The sequence below is a fragment of the Trachurus japonicus genome, chromosome 12 (assembly GCF_045865225.1).
Source record: "Trachurus japonicus isolate A0001 chromosome 12, Traja_1.0".
In the NCBI taxonomy this organism is placed as follows: domain Eukaryota; kingdom Metazoa; phylum Chordata; class Actinopteri; order Carangiformes; family Carangidae; genus Trachurus; species Trachurus japonicus.
In genome coordinates, this window is record NC_140918.1 from 13,311,014 (window position 1) to 13,328,515 (window position 17,502).

At 39.5% G+C, this 17,502-nt stretch overlaps 1 protein-coding gene across 1 annotated transcript in view; it reads left to right on the forward strand.

Annotated features, from left to right (window-relative positions):
• eng (endoglin) overlaps window positions 1-11,751 on the forward strand; it is a 38,630-nt gene extending 26,879 nt beyond the window's left edge. The window contains exons 6-14 of the mRNA XM_085793307.1: window positions 2,598-2,769; window positions 2,860-2,974; window positions 3,246-3,441; window positions 3,654-3,784; window positions 3,990-4,214; window positions 4,376-4,442; window positions 7,774-7,884; window positions 7,971-8,018; window positions 8,110-11,751. Coding sequence (XP_085649433.1) covers window positions 2,598-2,769; window positions 2,860-2,974; window positions 3,246-3,441; window positions 3,654-3,784; window positions 3,990-4,214; window positions 4,376-4,442; window positions 7,774-7,884; window positions 7,971-8,018; window positions 8,110-8,231 — 1,187 coding nt within the window. The 3' untranslated portion in view covers window positions 8,232-11,751. The remainder of the gene's footprint in view (window positions 1-2,597; window positions 2,770-2,859; window positions 2,975-3,245; window positions 3,442-3,653; window positions 3,785-3,989; window positions 4,215-4,375; window positions 4,443-7,773; window positions 7,885-7,970; window positions 8,019-8,109) is intronic.
• Window positions 11,752-17,502: the final 5,751 nt, after the last annotated feature.

Genomic DNA, 17,502 nt, shown 5'->3' on the forward strand with positions numbered 1-17,502 from the left:
GCCTTTGATTTTTAAATTTGAGTTTTCACAGAGAGGATTTCTGTTACTGCAGGTCATCAACACACTGATTTCCAATGTTCCCCTCTGAGTTTGTGGGAAAAAAAACAAGCCCCAAAGCAAGCACACTCATTACTTCATTGATTCTCAGTGATATAATTGAAGACGTGTGTGAAGATGAACAGATATTTTTAAACCACAGCTTTGCACATAGAGATAAAGAAACAAATAGAACCTGACCCCAATATTTGGACGCTTCTGTAACACTGTATGATAACTACACACTAGTAAATTAATCATTTTAAAGCATTCTTCCTACAGTGATACTAATCTCATCTATAATATGTTAAATTGTTGTATTTTCACACTTAATAAATGATGGGTTTAGCATTCATGAATCAAGTGTCAAACCAACTATGTGATATCATTCATAAGTAACTTATATGTAACTTATAAAGAAACTATGAAGATGTGTATTTAAGCATACACAAGTTTTCCTATAACATTTACTTTATAAATGCTGAATTAAGTCTTTAGTGTGTAGTTATTATGAAGTGTTAACCCAAGCTGCTGTTGTACAGTATGTGTGAGCTAAACTGTGGCTGCTACAAAACCATTCTCCTGTAAAGCAACGTAGAAATATACAGTACAGTGTACTGAAATGTATCATCCCACAGCAACTCTGTGTGTACTTTAGGTGCAGAATGAAATTCTACAAATCATCTCTATCTTGTCCCACAGGAAACAACCCGTAATGACAATGGAAGACAAACATTGCCTTCTATTTCAGAAAAGTCCAGGGTAAAGCTGTGTGTACTAATCCTTTATCATATACAGCACTGAGCCTAACAACACGATGGGCAATAACAGCAAAAAAACACAATTCAAGTCCAGAATCAGCTTGTTAGCTGTGTAACAACTGATTTTAAAGCCCAGTAAAACCTTCTATAAGGCTGCCTGTTTGAACAACAACTACCTGTACACTGACAAGCCTGCCATATGGTAAAATCTCATGTAATCAGTGCAAATCCTTCAGCTTGGGTAAAGTAAAGAGGAGACTCAGCTCAGCATCCCCAGTGTTGACAAGACGTCATTGCGTATGACAAAACATTTGGGAAGGGAAGCCATGGCATGGACAAATGGCCAACAGTGCTGGAGATGGATGTACAAAATAAACTGTGATTTAAAGTGAGCATTCAAGGCTCGAGTAAAGGCTGGACATGAGGATATTATTGGCTGCTTTTGCCAGCAGCAGCAGTAGCAGCAGCAGGACGCTCGATGCAAGCACAATTATTTCCTAACAAAGCCTCCTTAAGGCGGTTTGAGCCAAAGCAGAGCTCTGACATGGGTTAGAAGTTAGAAGTGAACGGTGACTATGCTGGAATAGTGATGTCCGCTGCTATGTCCACTGGCTTTCACAGTGTTTTGGGGGGTATTTAGTTTTAATCTCTACCTCTTTATGATTGCCTGTCCTTCTCCAGGTTTATCAATTATAGGGACTTACTGTAGGTGATGGTTTAACATCCCTGTCTGTCAGAGGCATACCCCTCTTTTCCCATTTTAATTGCGTTTTGTTTTTCAGCCACCCTCAGTTTAAGCTAGCGCTTTAATTTACTCATTGCCCACCAGGGCATTTGAATTACTCAAGCAGAAGAACAGCTCATATTGCTTTTTGGTTGTATCTCTTGGCCTGTGTTGGGGTGTTGGGTGAACTTGTGTAGGCCTTGTCGTAGGCGTCTGAGAAGTCTGTGCAATGACTACACAACAGTGTGTTGCCAAGTTGAAGGCTTATTAAGTAGCTGAGCAGAAAATATGTACATGTCCCTCAGGTTTCTTGAATGTCTCGGTGTGATTTGATATTCATGTCATGCTATTGCTTGTGCCAAACAGTGAGTGTTAATCAGGGTGAAAGCAGCTACTTTTAAATTCTAGTTGCCCAGCTAAAAGCTAGTCAAGACTTGTAGTAAGCAGACTTAGCTCGATGTGAAACTGCACCCAAAATCCCTCACCCACCCAATAGGTGTGAATGATAGATAAACTAGTATTTTTCACTATGCAAAGGGGGCAGTAGCAGTCAGCTTGAATTCAACATGGTTACAATATGCCTTGAATATTCTCTGCCTGTTTGACAGTGCTCCTTGTATTTGGCAGTCGGTGTTATGAGGCAATACGAGGTGCTGTGGGAAACTTATATCACCCCCGTTTCCAGCATAGTGTTATGAAACAAAATGCGCATAGGAGCATTGCACCGGAGTGCACCTGTATACAATCGATCACCATTATTTGGTTAAAGCCTTGAGGATAGTGTTCTCCCACGAGGCTGCTCCTGGAACAGCATCCACAGATGAAAAGACGAGGTGCTGATCTGGTCCTCTGCTGCAGAGTGGACTATGCCCCCCCCCCCCCCAGTATTGGTCACCAAGTCTAGTGCAGAAGCCTCCAAGAGCATTGCTACAATATTTATGAATAGAAATAACAGAATGAATTAATTGGCTTTATTAAACCAGAAGTCCAGGCAGGCCAGTTTAGTGTCTTCTTAAATTCTGTGTTTCAAACAATGAATGAGCAACAATGGCTAATCAGTGTTTGTGCTTTTACAGGAACCAAGTCTGGCTCCTCTAAATGTTTGCTTCAAAGTGAAGATGCATCAAGGAAGGACTTCATAGAGATTAAAACAACACCTTCGCCGACGCCATCTTGCTCCCCGCAGCAGCAGAACCTCAGTGAACCCGAGCTCCACATCATAAACGTCCCGGAGACGGCCAGCGTGTGGTAAACCTGAAGATTCAAAAAGACATCAACTGCCTCCGCCCTCTTTTTTGGCAGACGTTCTCATGTCATTTTCAATTCTCCATGTTGCAGCAATATATCACTCAACATGGGTGCAAATGGCGATGCAAAGGAGATCAAAATGTTCTTGCGAGGTCCTCAGGGCACCACATGGATCCTCATCAATCCAATACACACCAAGTGTCTTGTAAGTTTACACATACACACACTCCAGTAGATATAGCTAATCCTATCTGTAACACATGTGAGGGCAGATTTATTAAGAGGACAGAAATTCCACTCTGTATGATTACATTGTCGTTAGTATGTTTTTTATAGCCCACCTAATAACAAAGCAAATTGCTTTACTGATAAATATTATCTGTTAGATGAGCTTGTTTTTGAGTGGGGGTGTGTTCAACACAGTGTTTGAGTCATTACTGATTCATATGAACTCTTTTGTCCCCTTTTTTTTACAGTCTAACAATGACATCATATGGTCCAACTTCAATTACAGAGTGAGCCCTATCAGTACACAGAACAGTGACGATGCACAGGAAGTGCAAAGGAAGGCTTTAACTGAATTTAATGTCAGCACTTTCACCAGCTACACTGAAGTCCGACCTGAAAGCTGTGCAATTTCACTGGATCTCTTGGCACACGTAAGGCCGACAGGTAAAGACAATAGATGGTAAACTTCTGTTTTGAGGCGGCTTTTACAAATAGAGTATATGGAGTATGACAAATACCATGGCCCACATATAATATATGTTACACAAAGTGACAGGAGGAAAATGACTTTTAGAATAATACGTAGTGTTTTATAAGAGGCGAAAAGAACATGGATTATATAGGGGTTTATTTTATGTTGTGTCTTCTCTCTACAGAAGCGACACTAGCGCCAGCCACTCAAAGTGACTCTGAACAGATATTCATGCAGCTCTACACCTCCCCTGCTTACCATCCTCCCCTGGACCCCAACACCAGGGTACCGAGGGACAAGAGAATTTATGCACAGGTACAGTAAGAAGTAATTTAAGCTTCTTTGCATCATGTACTGTATATGATATTGCTTAATCTGTCACAAACATTTCAGTCATATGCAGAATGCTCAGTGTCTTTCTGTGTGTGTGTACAGTAATGTTCTTCCTAAATCAGCAGATTTGACAGATTCTTGTGGGTTTTTTTTTCCATTCTTGTATCCCCCTCATTGTCTCCTGCAGATTTCTGCAGTGATTTTCGGGGAAGCGGTCTGGACCATCGAGGTGCTCAGCTGTGCTGTGCACGCCAACGACTTCTCCCCTGTTGATCTGCTGATCAAGCCAGAGGCCTGCTCCACGAATTCTTGTCTCAACAGCACCCGACTCAGCTTCTCCTTGGGTCATCTCCAAGAGCTGACATCCACCACCTGGGAAGTGGAGTGCTCCATCAAAATGTGCTACAAGCAGGTAGGAGATCATCTTTAAACAATGTAACAACAATGCAACAATGTAAACCTCTGTTAGGATGTTCTCTTGGTTAAACAGAATTTTATAATCTTGTGACTTTGTTGATGGATGTTGCTCTTGTTGTGGTTGTTGTTGATAATTTGTTTTTCGAACCTGACTAGATGTGTGAAAGTGAAAAAAGAGTGAAGAGGAGCCTGGAGGTTACCCAGTCATGTCTGCAACCACCAAGTGAGTTCAGTTTAAACTCCAAAACATGGATGGATAAATAAATACACACACACACACACACACACACACACACACACACACACACACACACACACACATATATATGTATATAAATATAAATATACTCTACATACACAGTTTACAACATTTTCTGGTACACTGTATGGTCTACAGTATATACAGTGTTCTTGTCTTCCTCTTTTTTTTAATTATGTTTGTTTGTTTGTATGTTATTCATTCATTTATTTATTTATTTATTTATAACGAAGCATTACCTTAATGTACTCTCAATTACTAGAGCTGACATTTAACAGCGTTAGGCAGCAGGGCATGTGGTGGATTGTTTGGTGCAAATTTTCTCAATTTATCTAATTTTCTGTTCCCTCTTCCTCTAATATAAATGATACATCATGTATAAATAAGCAGTTTAGCAGAGCAAGAAATGTTACAACGGTTAACAGAAACATTTGCAACACTAAAATTAATTGATTATTGTAACAAACAAAACACCTAATTGCTTTCACATTACAGTAATAAAAATGCACCAAACCCAACAACGCGGAGAGGTTCCCTCTCCAAAATGGACCACCTAATGGTGTCTTAATAGTGACCTCACCATGAAGATGAATGTTTCATACTGTAGGTCTGGTCAGTGCATTGCTGTTGCAGTAGTTGCTGTAATTTTCATTCCTATTGTTGCTTTCAGCGCACACCACTAGTAGCGCAGGCGGTTGTCATAGCAGTAAAGCCAGGATATGCAGTGAAGCCAGTAAGGGGTTGCGGGGCAGGGCCTCGTCCTTTAGGAAGGTCTGCAGGCTGACCTTGTGGCCACAATCAGAAGTAATGGCCCTCTGGGGAGGGCGGTGAAGTCCTTTGTGTTTCCAAGGGGGTATGACTGCAAGGCTGTCCAAACAGCCACTGGACCTTGTGCTATTGTCAGGCCATTCAACGCGGTTGACTCAAACAAGGAAAGATGCCTGTCTACAAAGAAAGGAGGCTCCAGGCTGATGATTAATTTCTAGGAAAATTCAGATTCCATTCTTCAGACAGAAAAATTACCGAAGAAAGTTGACAGTGATTGAATGGGGGGATGGGGACACGTGGAGTTTGTCAGAATGATAAAAGATTTGTCTAAACTTCCTTTATCCCCTATTTCTTTCTATAAAGAGACATACAAAGGCTGGTGTGGCAGTGTTGAGGAAGCTGACTACTTATCCACACCTTCCTGTGTCCTGTTTGTCCACGTCTTGCTAATTAGAAATGTTGTTTTTCTGGAGCAACTGAAACACAAGGATGGAAGTAGTTGTGAAGGAACATGCTGGTCATGTGCGGCTGTTTACATGGTCCCATTTATTAGTCAGTGTCAGAGATACAAGGGTTACATAGCAGGAGTGGCTGACTGCATTCTGTTGCGAGCCTTCCCCGGGCCGGACTCAGTGCTCTATTCAGCGATCCTTCCTGTTTGGTAGTTTTCATCCAGAGGGCTCCAGGGAGTCACAACTCGGGCCTGCTGCGTGTCTCCTCCTCTCCACCTGCAGTGGAGCTTCTGCTTCCTGCTCCTGTTTATTCAGCTTTGCTGTCAAAGCCTCGCTTAAACAAACGAACACAGCAACTGATTACAGACAGAAAAACGTCTCAGGAGAAAGCCTGCTCAAGCTGCTGTGATGTTTCTGGCTCATTCGGGGGGTCAAGGAATGTTGCTCACAGACAGATCAACAAACTGGGTTGACTGTCTGGGATGCAGTTGGTTCAAATGCCCACAAGATGTCACTATTCAGCACAGTGCCAATCTGCTGCTATACATAAGCAAAATAGTATTTGTAATTCAGTGCATATTGAATAATCATTTAATTTTGAATTTAAATTAAAAAGTATGTAGTTACATGTACAGTATCACACTTTGTAATTGAATTTTGTCAATTCAGTTCAGTTTGAATGATGTGTCCTCTAGTATTAGCGTGACGTGATTTGATCTAGGCTCGGTGCAGACACAGCGGCACTACACACGCCACTTATTCAGATGTACATGATGCAGAGTGGCAAGTTTGTACAAAACAAACCCACTGTCCTTCACATCTTTCATGTCCTGTCTTTGATGTAGTTCAGGAAAGGAGAGCTGCATTTTATGAGGCCCAGTATAGTACTTAGACTAGCACTTTCCACCAGGAGGCAGGAGACAACAGAGGCAGGTGAGAGAAAGTCGTGCAAAGGTGATGATTAGTTTCTTCCAAATGTTGTGGAAACATGTGGGAGGATCACTACAGGTAGCAGGAGAAGGGGAGGGTGTTTGTGCCCTTGTTTTTCTTGATATGCAACACTAAGCATCTAGACTTTTCACTTTTTCACAGAACTGTGTGTATTGTAGTTCTGATTTAGGTACAAAATTTAAGACTGTAAACAATTAAATGTCTAATTTAGCTTATGTTAAACGGATGCAAAGTCAGAGTTTAGATCATAATCATATCTTTCTAAATTCTTAGTCTGCTTTCTGCCACAAAAAATATTTAAAAGCTATATCTGAATAATTTCCAAGGTCCTTTTTTCTTTAGAGATTTAAGAAAATCTAGCATGTTTTTCTCAGCTTGAAAACTGGAAGCTAAGATCAATAATTGCCCAGTGAGTAGTTTGTTTGTACAAACACATGTCAGAAGAGTTAGAGGTGATGTCTGAGTGAAGGGGGAAAACTGTCAATGGTCTATTGTGGAGAGCTCTTAAAATGATGTCTGTCTCAAGGTGATCTGTTCATACCCTTGCTGGACCACAATGAGTGAAGCAAAACTGTGGGATGGCCTTGCCAGGTTAATACACAGTACAGTCTGTACACACTATTGTATGTCGGTGGCTCGATCAAGTTTTAGTGTTTGAAAGAGTGAGAGAACAGATAGAGCTGCTGTGAGGAGAAAGGATTTTTTTTTCTTTTTGCTGCTGGCTCCGAATTTTCTGTTTTCTGTTAGCAGAGAAGCACGTAGTGCAGTGCAGCTTGCTAAGAACACCAATGCCAAATTTGATTGTCCATTGAAAATTGTGTCATTAAATTGGAAAGGAGTAAATTAAAGATTACAAATTTAGTTTTTTTTTTGTTAGGGTGAGGTCACCCTGTAAAAAAAAAAAGCTGATACATTTTCTTCATGTTCTTTGCACGTATCTGTCACCATATCTAGGAGAGGGATAGCAAGCTTGTACAAATCACATTTTACGTCACTGTGAAACATTGGATTATAATTTATAATAGGCTGTTGTCAGTAATAACCACTAGTTTTGACTTGTGGTTGATGTTTGCTGTTGTTTAACTGAAGCTTGTTTACATTGTTGTGCTTTGTGTGTGTTGCAGTCCAACCATGCTTTGATTTTGGCCTACCTGCTGTTCTGGGCATTGCATTCGGAGGGTTCCTGATTGGAGTTTTACTCATTGGAGCTCTGTGGTTTATCAAAATTAAAACAGGTAAATATATGATCAACGGTGTAATAAAGATCTGAATTCACATTATATCTGTGTTTAAAACTGTTTTGTTCTACCTTATAATCCAGGATACCCAACAGGACTGGACATGAGCTCAACTGCCGCAAATCTTCCCGGTAAGTTTTTCTTTGCATTTTCTTTCCATCGCTCTCCTTCTTTGTCATCATGTTTCTTATTGGATTCCTTTTCCTTATTCTGTTTCTTAAGGTTGTCCTTGCTCGGGAGCAAAACGACAACCAGTTTCCACCAACCCTTCCCCCTCTGAGAACAGCAGCGCCAACGCCAGCATTGGAAGCACCCAAAGCACACCGACCAGCAGCATGGCATGAGATTATGGTAATCTCCACCACCAGCAGGACCACCATCTCCCTTCAAAGTCACCTATATGGGTTTTGTGGTTTTGTTTTCTTTAATAATGCTTAAAAAGCATTCCTCCCCTGCCTGCCCTCTTTAAATCCTCATTTAAAAAAAAAAGCACAACCACAGTCTTTGACACACCAAGCCTGAAATGGATGTGATCTGGGAGTTGGTAATGTAATGGTGGGTGGGAGGGTGGGTTGAGGGGGGGCCGTCTGGGTGACGGATAACAGAAGTCTAATCAATGGCTTCTGACGCTCACCTCTGTAGCCTCTCTGTAATGTCAAGCTCCTAGACAGGAAGTTAAAGAGGGCAAGAGAAAAAAAAAATAAATTGGCTCCCAGCAACAGGAAAAACAAACCATATCCCCCAAGAGCTAACAGGAAATTCACTGCATTCCTTTCAATGAATTGTGCTCGTTTGATGGCAGCACAATAATAGTTAGACAGGAGACAAACCAGTCAGAAGACTGACTTTGAAAAACAGATGAAAAGCTGTTTTGCATTCACATCTAAGCTACAAAAACATGAAGGACTTTTGGCTCAGTCCAAAAAGTTATCAACAGCAGCTAGAGGACTGAGAAGCTCAACATGTTAGGATCTCAAACCAGTCAATGAAATGCTCACCTCAAGGTGGTATTTGTTCTTAATTGGAGTTCGAGGTCAACGGTTAATAGCTACCTCCTTTTATTTAGAAGTCTGGAGTTAAGTTTGAACTTAACCCTGGGTTTCTCTGGTGAACTGATCTTATTTTCTGCCTTTATATTATTTTCTTCTTTTCTGTGTCACTTTAGGCAAACCTTTCAGCTGACCTGCGGGTCATTTATAGCTCATGAAATAAAGAGTGCTATTAGCTAACAGCTGTATCAGGGCCTTCAAACCAAAAGATTTCCGTCAGTGCTTATTTGATTTTCTAATTGCCCAATAAAACCAATCTAAGATCATCTTCATGGCCTAAATGTAGCAATAGTCCATGCAGAGATGTATGACTGTAGTCACCGCTGAGTAATGTGTCCATGAGGAGGAGTCAGCTCCAAGACCTCCTGCGCGCCTCACATTCATGTATGAATTCTAGCGCCACTCACACAGCAACTCCCACAGGGTGGAGTTTCCCTAAAATAGTCTGTCTGGAGGTTGAAGTCCAGTACTTTTCCTTTGCACAATATCCCCGTCCATCACCACTGCCTGACAATTTGTTGCCTAAATAAAATCCATGTCTGTGTGAAGAAACACAAACACATGTAAAAGATACCTTTATGCCTTATAAAGAGACCTTAATGTAAAGCATTGCGGTGTTTTCAGGCCAGAAAGATGCTGCTTTTCATTGGTTTATAAACCATTACTCTTCCCTTACATAAAGATCATGACTGGACATTAAACTAGACATAAACTGTCCAACCCACTTTTCTCATGTTCAGTATCTTTTCAGTCAGTTTGTAGCCAGCCCCTAATGCTCCACTCTGTCTTGTGATCGAAAATGAGGGCACAAAAGGGAAAACATTTTTAGACCTCTAATGGATGTTATGGCTCACCAATGCATTCAGAGCTTTTCACATTGACAAACAAGGTAGTGAAGAACGGCCACCTAGATGTGACCAAACCCCGAGAAAAGCATAGGTACAAAAAAAAAGAGAAAGAAAAGAACAAGCAGAATAAAACTGAAACGTCTTATAATGAATTTGATATTTAATTAGTATATCCCATCTGAAGGGACATGCAATCTGTGCAGTTTAAGCTAAATGATCATTTTAAATGAATAGGCCTGGTGTACTGGCAAATCCTCATTCACTAAAAGCCAAACACTGATGAGATCTGGCAAACTCAAAAGATGCACTGACTGAAAAAAACTCCATCCCATTTTTTTTCTTTAACCTTAAAGACAAACTACCTATATAAATATAACTATCACTAGTAACAATAGTATAAAACCAAATGTTCTTGTTTTGCTCTGCTTGTAACAATACATTAGACTCTGTAAAGATGATTTTAAATTCCTAATTTAGCCTTATCTTATCTTCATCTCATCACAGAACATACAGCAACAAAATGGAAACTGTTATTGAGAGACGAGTCTGACGTTAAAATCATTAGCTTCAGCTTTATTACGTGTGATGGGCTGCATCAGCCACTGCAGTGCTAATGCTAAGACGGAAGCCGCACAGATGCATGATGGGGGGGCATTCCATGACGGCTTACAACTCTAGAGTGACGGTTGATCCGTGAACCCACTATTTGTTTTAGTGTACAAATGTAAATGTGTTTTATGTTTTCATTGCCACTCTTTTACCTCTATAAAGAAAAGAAAATATTCCCACCACACGTCAGGTATTGTAGGTAAGCAGAAGAATCTGTTTGTATCTACAGTAAATTACTTGTCTTGACAGAAGCACCAAAATTGTGATAAAACGTTTCTTTATATGCATTTGATACACTGTTTTACCTTTACTGATGCATGCATTTTCACATTCCAAATAGTTACTCACCGTCTAATTTGGATTGCTAAAGTAATTAATTCAACTTCAAACCTTATCTCTGAAGTGTTCTGTGTTTTCCAAACCAACTACATTTGTAAAATGTCTCCTCGTTGTTTGTATTCGTGGAGAGACGAAACAAAGAGGGCCAGTACAAATAGCCACTTGAGTATTTGTGCAATATGATGAGATTAACTTGTATGTAATGTCAATATGTATTTTTTTTTTACTGTGTTTTTTTTTGTAAGTGTTGTATGATTTTCTTACTTTGAATCAGTTTTCTTAACCTGCTTGGTTCTTTCTTTTATTTGAGGAGCCGAGACCATTTCTAACCAAGGCACTTATCAAATGCACAATTTGTTTTTGTATTTTAATCTTTTATTTTGTTTCATTTTTAAAATTTCCATATAGATTTGAGTTTTGATTACCATGTAGTCACAGACCATGCGTGTCACACCACATGTCACAGGCAGTGTGTTTGTTTTGTTGGTTTTACCCCTGTCTGACTTTTGCCCCCTCCCCTCCCCTGTAACATTCCCCTGCAGTCCCAAAACACAGCATATCTCTGCTGACACTGACATCCTGACATTGTACTGAGTTCATCATCTATCTGCTGTGGGTGTGATGGGGAAGTGCGTTCTGAATTCTGAAAGACAGAATGTCTCACAACAAAGGAGCATCCCAGTCAAACATGCAACCCTCTGACAGTTTTTTTTTCTCCTGAAGATTCAAACTTAAAGTGAAAATGCAGCAAGATAGTGAGAACTTTTTCCAATTATGTTTTGAAAATGGCCACAATATTAGACAGATTTCTTGTCTTTTTTTTAAAAAACACAGATATATAGTACCTGTGTTAAACCGGTCCCAGGGATCGTCTCATACTGACAGTAATAAGAGACAGACTGTCAGTTTATTCACTTGTTAACCTTGAAATTCCCTTTGTTACCTCTGACCACATTTTCCTCCTCCTACTCCTCCTCCTCCTCCTCTCCACTCTGCACAATCAACGATATCTGTGTGCATATGCAGTACATCGTGCAGGTGTCCAATAGAAACTATGTCTTCATTTACTGTATGGAAGTGGATTCTTCCTCCAGTCTCTTGACACTGTCCAAAGTCTGAATCTTTACCTAGAAATCTGAAGCCCGAACAACATGTCAGAATGACTGCTTTGATTTTTAAAAGTATAAAATGCAGTGTTATTTTCGTGCTCTAGCCTTTTACCATTTAAAATTGGTCCTTTTGTTGAGATAGTATTCAATGTATCATGTATTTTTATATTGTCTCTGAAAAATATAGTGAGTAATAAAGTGAATATGACAAACCTTTGTGTTTCCTTTTGTCTTTGTTGTAGCCTTGTAGCTCTGTATTAGGTCAACCTAGATCAGAATTGTTAAAAAAGACAAAATCCTAGGATACTCAGGATATCTCAGGACAAGCGATATCACTGACAGAATAAAGAGAAAGAGGCAGAAATACTACACACAGGAGAACCTATTAATACCAGCTCTGAAAAAGTAGGAACAATGAAGATTATATCGTCTTAAAGCTGTAAATGCCTCGGGGTTTGATAGAAACATTGTTAAGTGTGCTGCAGGTAGTGAAAATACCCGATCGTTTGACTCGTCTCCAAGAAGCGCTGTGACGGATGAGCAGCTGCCTCTACGGCAGGTGAGAGCTTCTTCTCTTAACCTTGTTCCTGATTTGATTTGACAGTTTTACATTAGCTCTGGCATTGTACAGAGACTGGATAATATTAGTAACAGAAAACATCACTCACTTTAGAGTTAAATTCAGTCCAAATAGAGGACATGTACAGGTTAGGACTAACAGTATAAAAAGAACTACATTTAAATCATTGTTTATGGCTTTTATATTATTTCATTAATAATGCTACTCTGTAATGTTTAAACATGATGCTTAACTACTGTTCGTAAATGAACTGTCTATGTGTTGTGTATTATGAGGCCATAATTCTGCAAGGTTCAATGTAATTGAGTAAAAACAACAACAATAAAACAAAAATATCCAATACTGAACTCTTAAATAAATAAGAATGAAGCCCAAAATAAGAAAGGAAATAGTTAGTTCAGTGAGTAAAGTACATCCACCACTGGATATTTTGAGGGTCCCTCCTCATGCCATCTTGATTTTCTTGCAGACTAGTCTCTAAAATTGCACATTGAACACCTGCTCTTTCTTGTGAAATAATGTTATTTCAAATCATGAAACGATGTAGAAAATCCCTAATATATTATCATTTTTATCCAATTCAGCAGAGCTTGACTCACGCCTGACTCCAAACAATGGGCTTAGAGAATTGACAACATCATTCTACATTTATATTATGAGTCACATATAACCTTAATTGTTGGGCCAAATTATGAAAATAATGGTGTTTTTCTTCTTCTTCTTTTTTTTTTACAGACAGCTCTTTCCTGAGAATTCAAGTCTTCCTTTTTAAATAAAAATTCAATCATGTTTTCAGGACTGGAGCCAAGCCACACAATGCATGTTTTTGGACAGCCTTCATCTCCAAATATGACCATGGAACCATTTGGCCTTGCAGGATGAAAGCACACACATGGACATGCACGCGAAAAAAAAGAACCCACAGGTCTATCCTTTTGTGAAAAATTGCACGTCTAAGTGAGTAATCTGTGGATAAAACTAGTCCTCACAGTTCTGTTCTACAAGAGGCTGTGACAGTGTTATGTTCTGTGTTTCGACTGTATGAGAATAAGGAAACAGACCACTCCTGGATGGAACTGTGGTCTTTTTTCTCATGTAAACCAACAAACCTCTTGTTAAGTCAAGATGGGTTTAATGAGTAATACATATTAGTGGTGGTTAACTTGTAACGTGACCTGATTACAAAAAAAAAAAAAAAAAAAGTTAATCGAAATCATTACACAAGTAGGAGAAACTGCAACTAAAAGGGAAGCAATTTAAAAGCCTCACTTGTTTTTTTCCTCTTTTCTTAGAAGTTCTTGGAGCTTCCTCATCACTATTCACTTTTCTTTTTTTTTTTACCAGCTGTGGGCTTTTTCATTTCCAATGCAAATATCAAACAAATTTATTCTAGACTTCATCCTTTTCTATGTCAACACATAACTCAAAACCTTTTAGAATTCTTATGTAGTCTGGGATTAGGATGCAGCTATAGTGTTCCTATTCCTTCTGCACATTACAAGAGCATTACATTGTTAGACAGTGGCCAATGAGATAACATTACCTCTTGATGCTCTGCTGTCTTTTTTTGTAATTCTAACATGATTTGAATTGCCTCTTGACCCCCATGGATGGTGGCAGAATATATAAATTCACAGGTTTCATCTTCAACAAACCACACTGCGTTTAAAACAACCACTTTGTCAGTGCAAAGAGAAAGAGACTGAGGAACAAAAGGGAATCATGCAAGCTGAGCTGATGTAAGTATTGATTAGAAGGTGAATGGAAGCAAGGACATGGCTTTGTTCCTTAATCTTCAATAAAAATAACTCCCTAGAAGAAGAAGGAGAAAAGATGATTGATGTCGATTTTGACAGTTTCAAATGAACCATTATATTGTCTCTGATTAAAATGATCGAAATAAAGACATGGCAACTGTATCCCCCTCCTCATTTATGTTTCCACTGATCTGATGGCTAATTTCCACCTTCAATACCTTGATTGTTATGAAAATCCCACTATTAATCATTTAATCAAATACATTTGCATAAGTTTCAACTATTCCTTCACACAGGGAGAGATACTTTATTAATTTAACAATGACCCCATAGTTATATAAAGGTCATGTGTTTAATCATATGTCCTGGAGCACTGCATAAGTACTTCGCAAACTGTCAATTGTCTAGAGTTGACCAGCGACTATGATGGAATTAAAAAGATAAACTATTTCAGTATAGCTATACTGTTATATTTCCCGGTAACACTGCATAATGACTGGCTGCAGGGAAATGTCCCATTACATTTAATTACCCTGATAAATGGATTACTGCTGACCACCACCAGATGGTGCTATATTTTTTATTTTTCTATAAATACACAACTATACTGTGTCTCAGCAGAAGAAGACATGGAGCTTCACCATAAAGCAAAGTATCATGCAAATGATACATGATGCTGAGAAATAATTGAATGAAATTAGTACAAAAGAAAAATGCAGTTAAACTTAGAATACACTTCTGGTTGCCACATGAAAACAGTGCTACTGCTGCACTCTGATTTGAAGTGCACATTTATATCTGCATTTCACATTATCATATATCTACAGCATAATTAAATACCTGAATAAGGCTAAAAAATGTGAGTTATGTCGACATGAAACCTATTAAGCCTCGAGGGCATGCTGAACTGAGGAAGCTACATGTGAGCAGAAGTGAAGCTACTCAGAGTAAGCCTTCTCTCCTTCAGACTTTCACACCCTGAGGCGCTGTGCAGCAAACAAGGTTGTTTACACGCTCAGAGACGGTATACAGGCTCAGCCGCTCTCCACATCTCTCACCCACACTCAGACATTCACTCTCTCACAAGCACCCATATACTTGCCCAACACCTCACTCACTATCCACAGCCTGGACTGGGATAATCCTCTAACTTATAGGCAGTGTTGTGTGCTTCAAGCAAATCCCATTCCTCGAAAATGCAGACACCTCTGGGGCTGCTGTGTGGCCCATACACCTCAGAGTTGATAGAGAGTTGCGTTCTCTCCTTCATGTTCACTGCTTTTGCTCCATCTCTTGCTCTCCAGCATCTAAGTATCTCAGACACATGGCATTTAACTATCCTGGCTACAATTACCACCGTAACTGCTTAACACTTTGTGAAGGCTGGACATTTACTGAGATGTGGTAACAACATGCAAGGCCTGTATTACTGCATGTAATAATGAACACATTGTGACTAATATTATGCAGATTATGCAGTTTTCTAATTTGTCATGCATAAAAATGTAGTCTACCACTTTTTTTTTTTTTTTTTTAAATTAATAAGTAAAATCACTACAGATCAAGAAAGATAATTTTAATAAGCAGAGGGTGGATGCTTCTGTGATTTGGGGCTGACATGCTTTGCATCAAAATGAACAGGTTGCACACTAGAGGGGAAAACAGATGCAAACTGGTACATTCAGTCTTAGGCAGATTGCAAGTGGGGGATATAGTTGTTGATGGTGTAGGAATAATTTCTCTATAAAATACCCTCTATGCATTTTAGACGTGTTTTTTTTTAATCATGTGTTTATAATTTCTTCACCACTCCTGCACAGACGTCAATCCAACCAGTCCTCCCAGTTGGGGATCCACAATTGTTTCCACACCAACTGAGAGAAGTTAACGTCCCAGTGGGTCCTGATACTTCCCCGCTGTCTCCTCAGTTGTGCTAAAGACGCCTCTGAAGGGCCCCAAAGGGAGATCCCATAACAGGAGCTGGGACAGCCTCAAACTGGATGGAGGTGGACAACAGGTCTCACTGCTGGAGCAGTCTCACCTCCACATATCCTTGGCTTTCTCTCATCCCAGATTGTCAGGTTGTCAGGGGCGCTCCAAGTGAATGTTTCACATTCTTCTTTCAAATGAGATGCCCAATAGTAGTGCCTGAAGCAATGCATTTTAAACTGCCATAAAGCTGGATCTATCCCTCAGTCAGACAGGCTCATGTGACAGCAAAAGCAGGACTGTTAAGTGTATTGACCGGTTCAAAACTGACATAGGACAAGAAATGGCTCTGTCTCTGCAGGGAACAAATTTCAGAGAATTTCTTTCTTTTTTTTCCAAAGGAGGAGAAGAGTATATCATTATTGGACCCATTCAGTCAAAACTAACCACTTACCTAATCATACTATAGCTAATTTTGGAAGAAACTGTTTCTGCTGCATTTGCTTCATAAAGAAATTGATAATAACGTAATGTGGGGAACTGCTGGCTGGTTACCATTAGCTTCCTGCGTGCATGCTTTTCTTACATTGGCTGCATTGTTGTACTGCATGTGAAATCTTACCTTCCACAACCCCATCGCACTTCACCCCAACTTTGTTTTCTGTGTTTTGTAAGAGCAATGTCTTTCTTTAAAAAAAGAAAAAGAAAATAGCTAGACCATTGGAATAATGCACTGAATACACTGAACATTTTCTCCTTTAGCGTCTTGCCTAGTGATCCAGTGGATGTGTAATTGGCCCCAGCTAAATGCTTTTCAGGTCTATAGTTTTTTTTTTTTTTTGCTATTATTATTTCCTGGGTTGGCTTTCTGCTACCTGCCACAACAGATTATAGTTTTCTCATCCTGCTGCTCTCTCCTTTAACTCCTAATGCTGGTCTCTTAAAAAACACTTTCCATCTTTAGAACTTTTGCTGAAAATGGACTGAGCAAAGTATGAGACTGACTGGGGCCGTTGTCATTTGTAACTCGACTGAACTAATCTCTAATAAAAATACATGTGATACTGGCTAATTTAGCTGCACCTGGTTAGTAGTGGTTAGCACACACACTCCTCATGAATGGGCAAAGTTACATCCAAAACGATATTTACAGGTAACATGGAAATTAGCTCCTGAATAGGAACACTGGTCAGTCATTCAGCTGTATCACTGTGTTTGGTGCCAACCAAAGCAACACAAATGAAATAGTGAAATAGGATACTTGACGTACAGTAACTAGCACTTTAAATGCACCATATCCGCTTGTGACACTTCTCAATAGCTGTCACAAACACTATGTTGTCATAACCCTTGCAAAGTCTTTATCTGATCAAAGTACTGTACTGTGTGAAACAG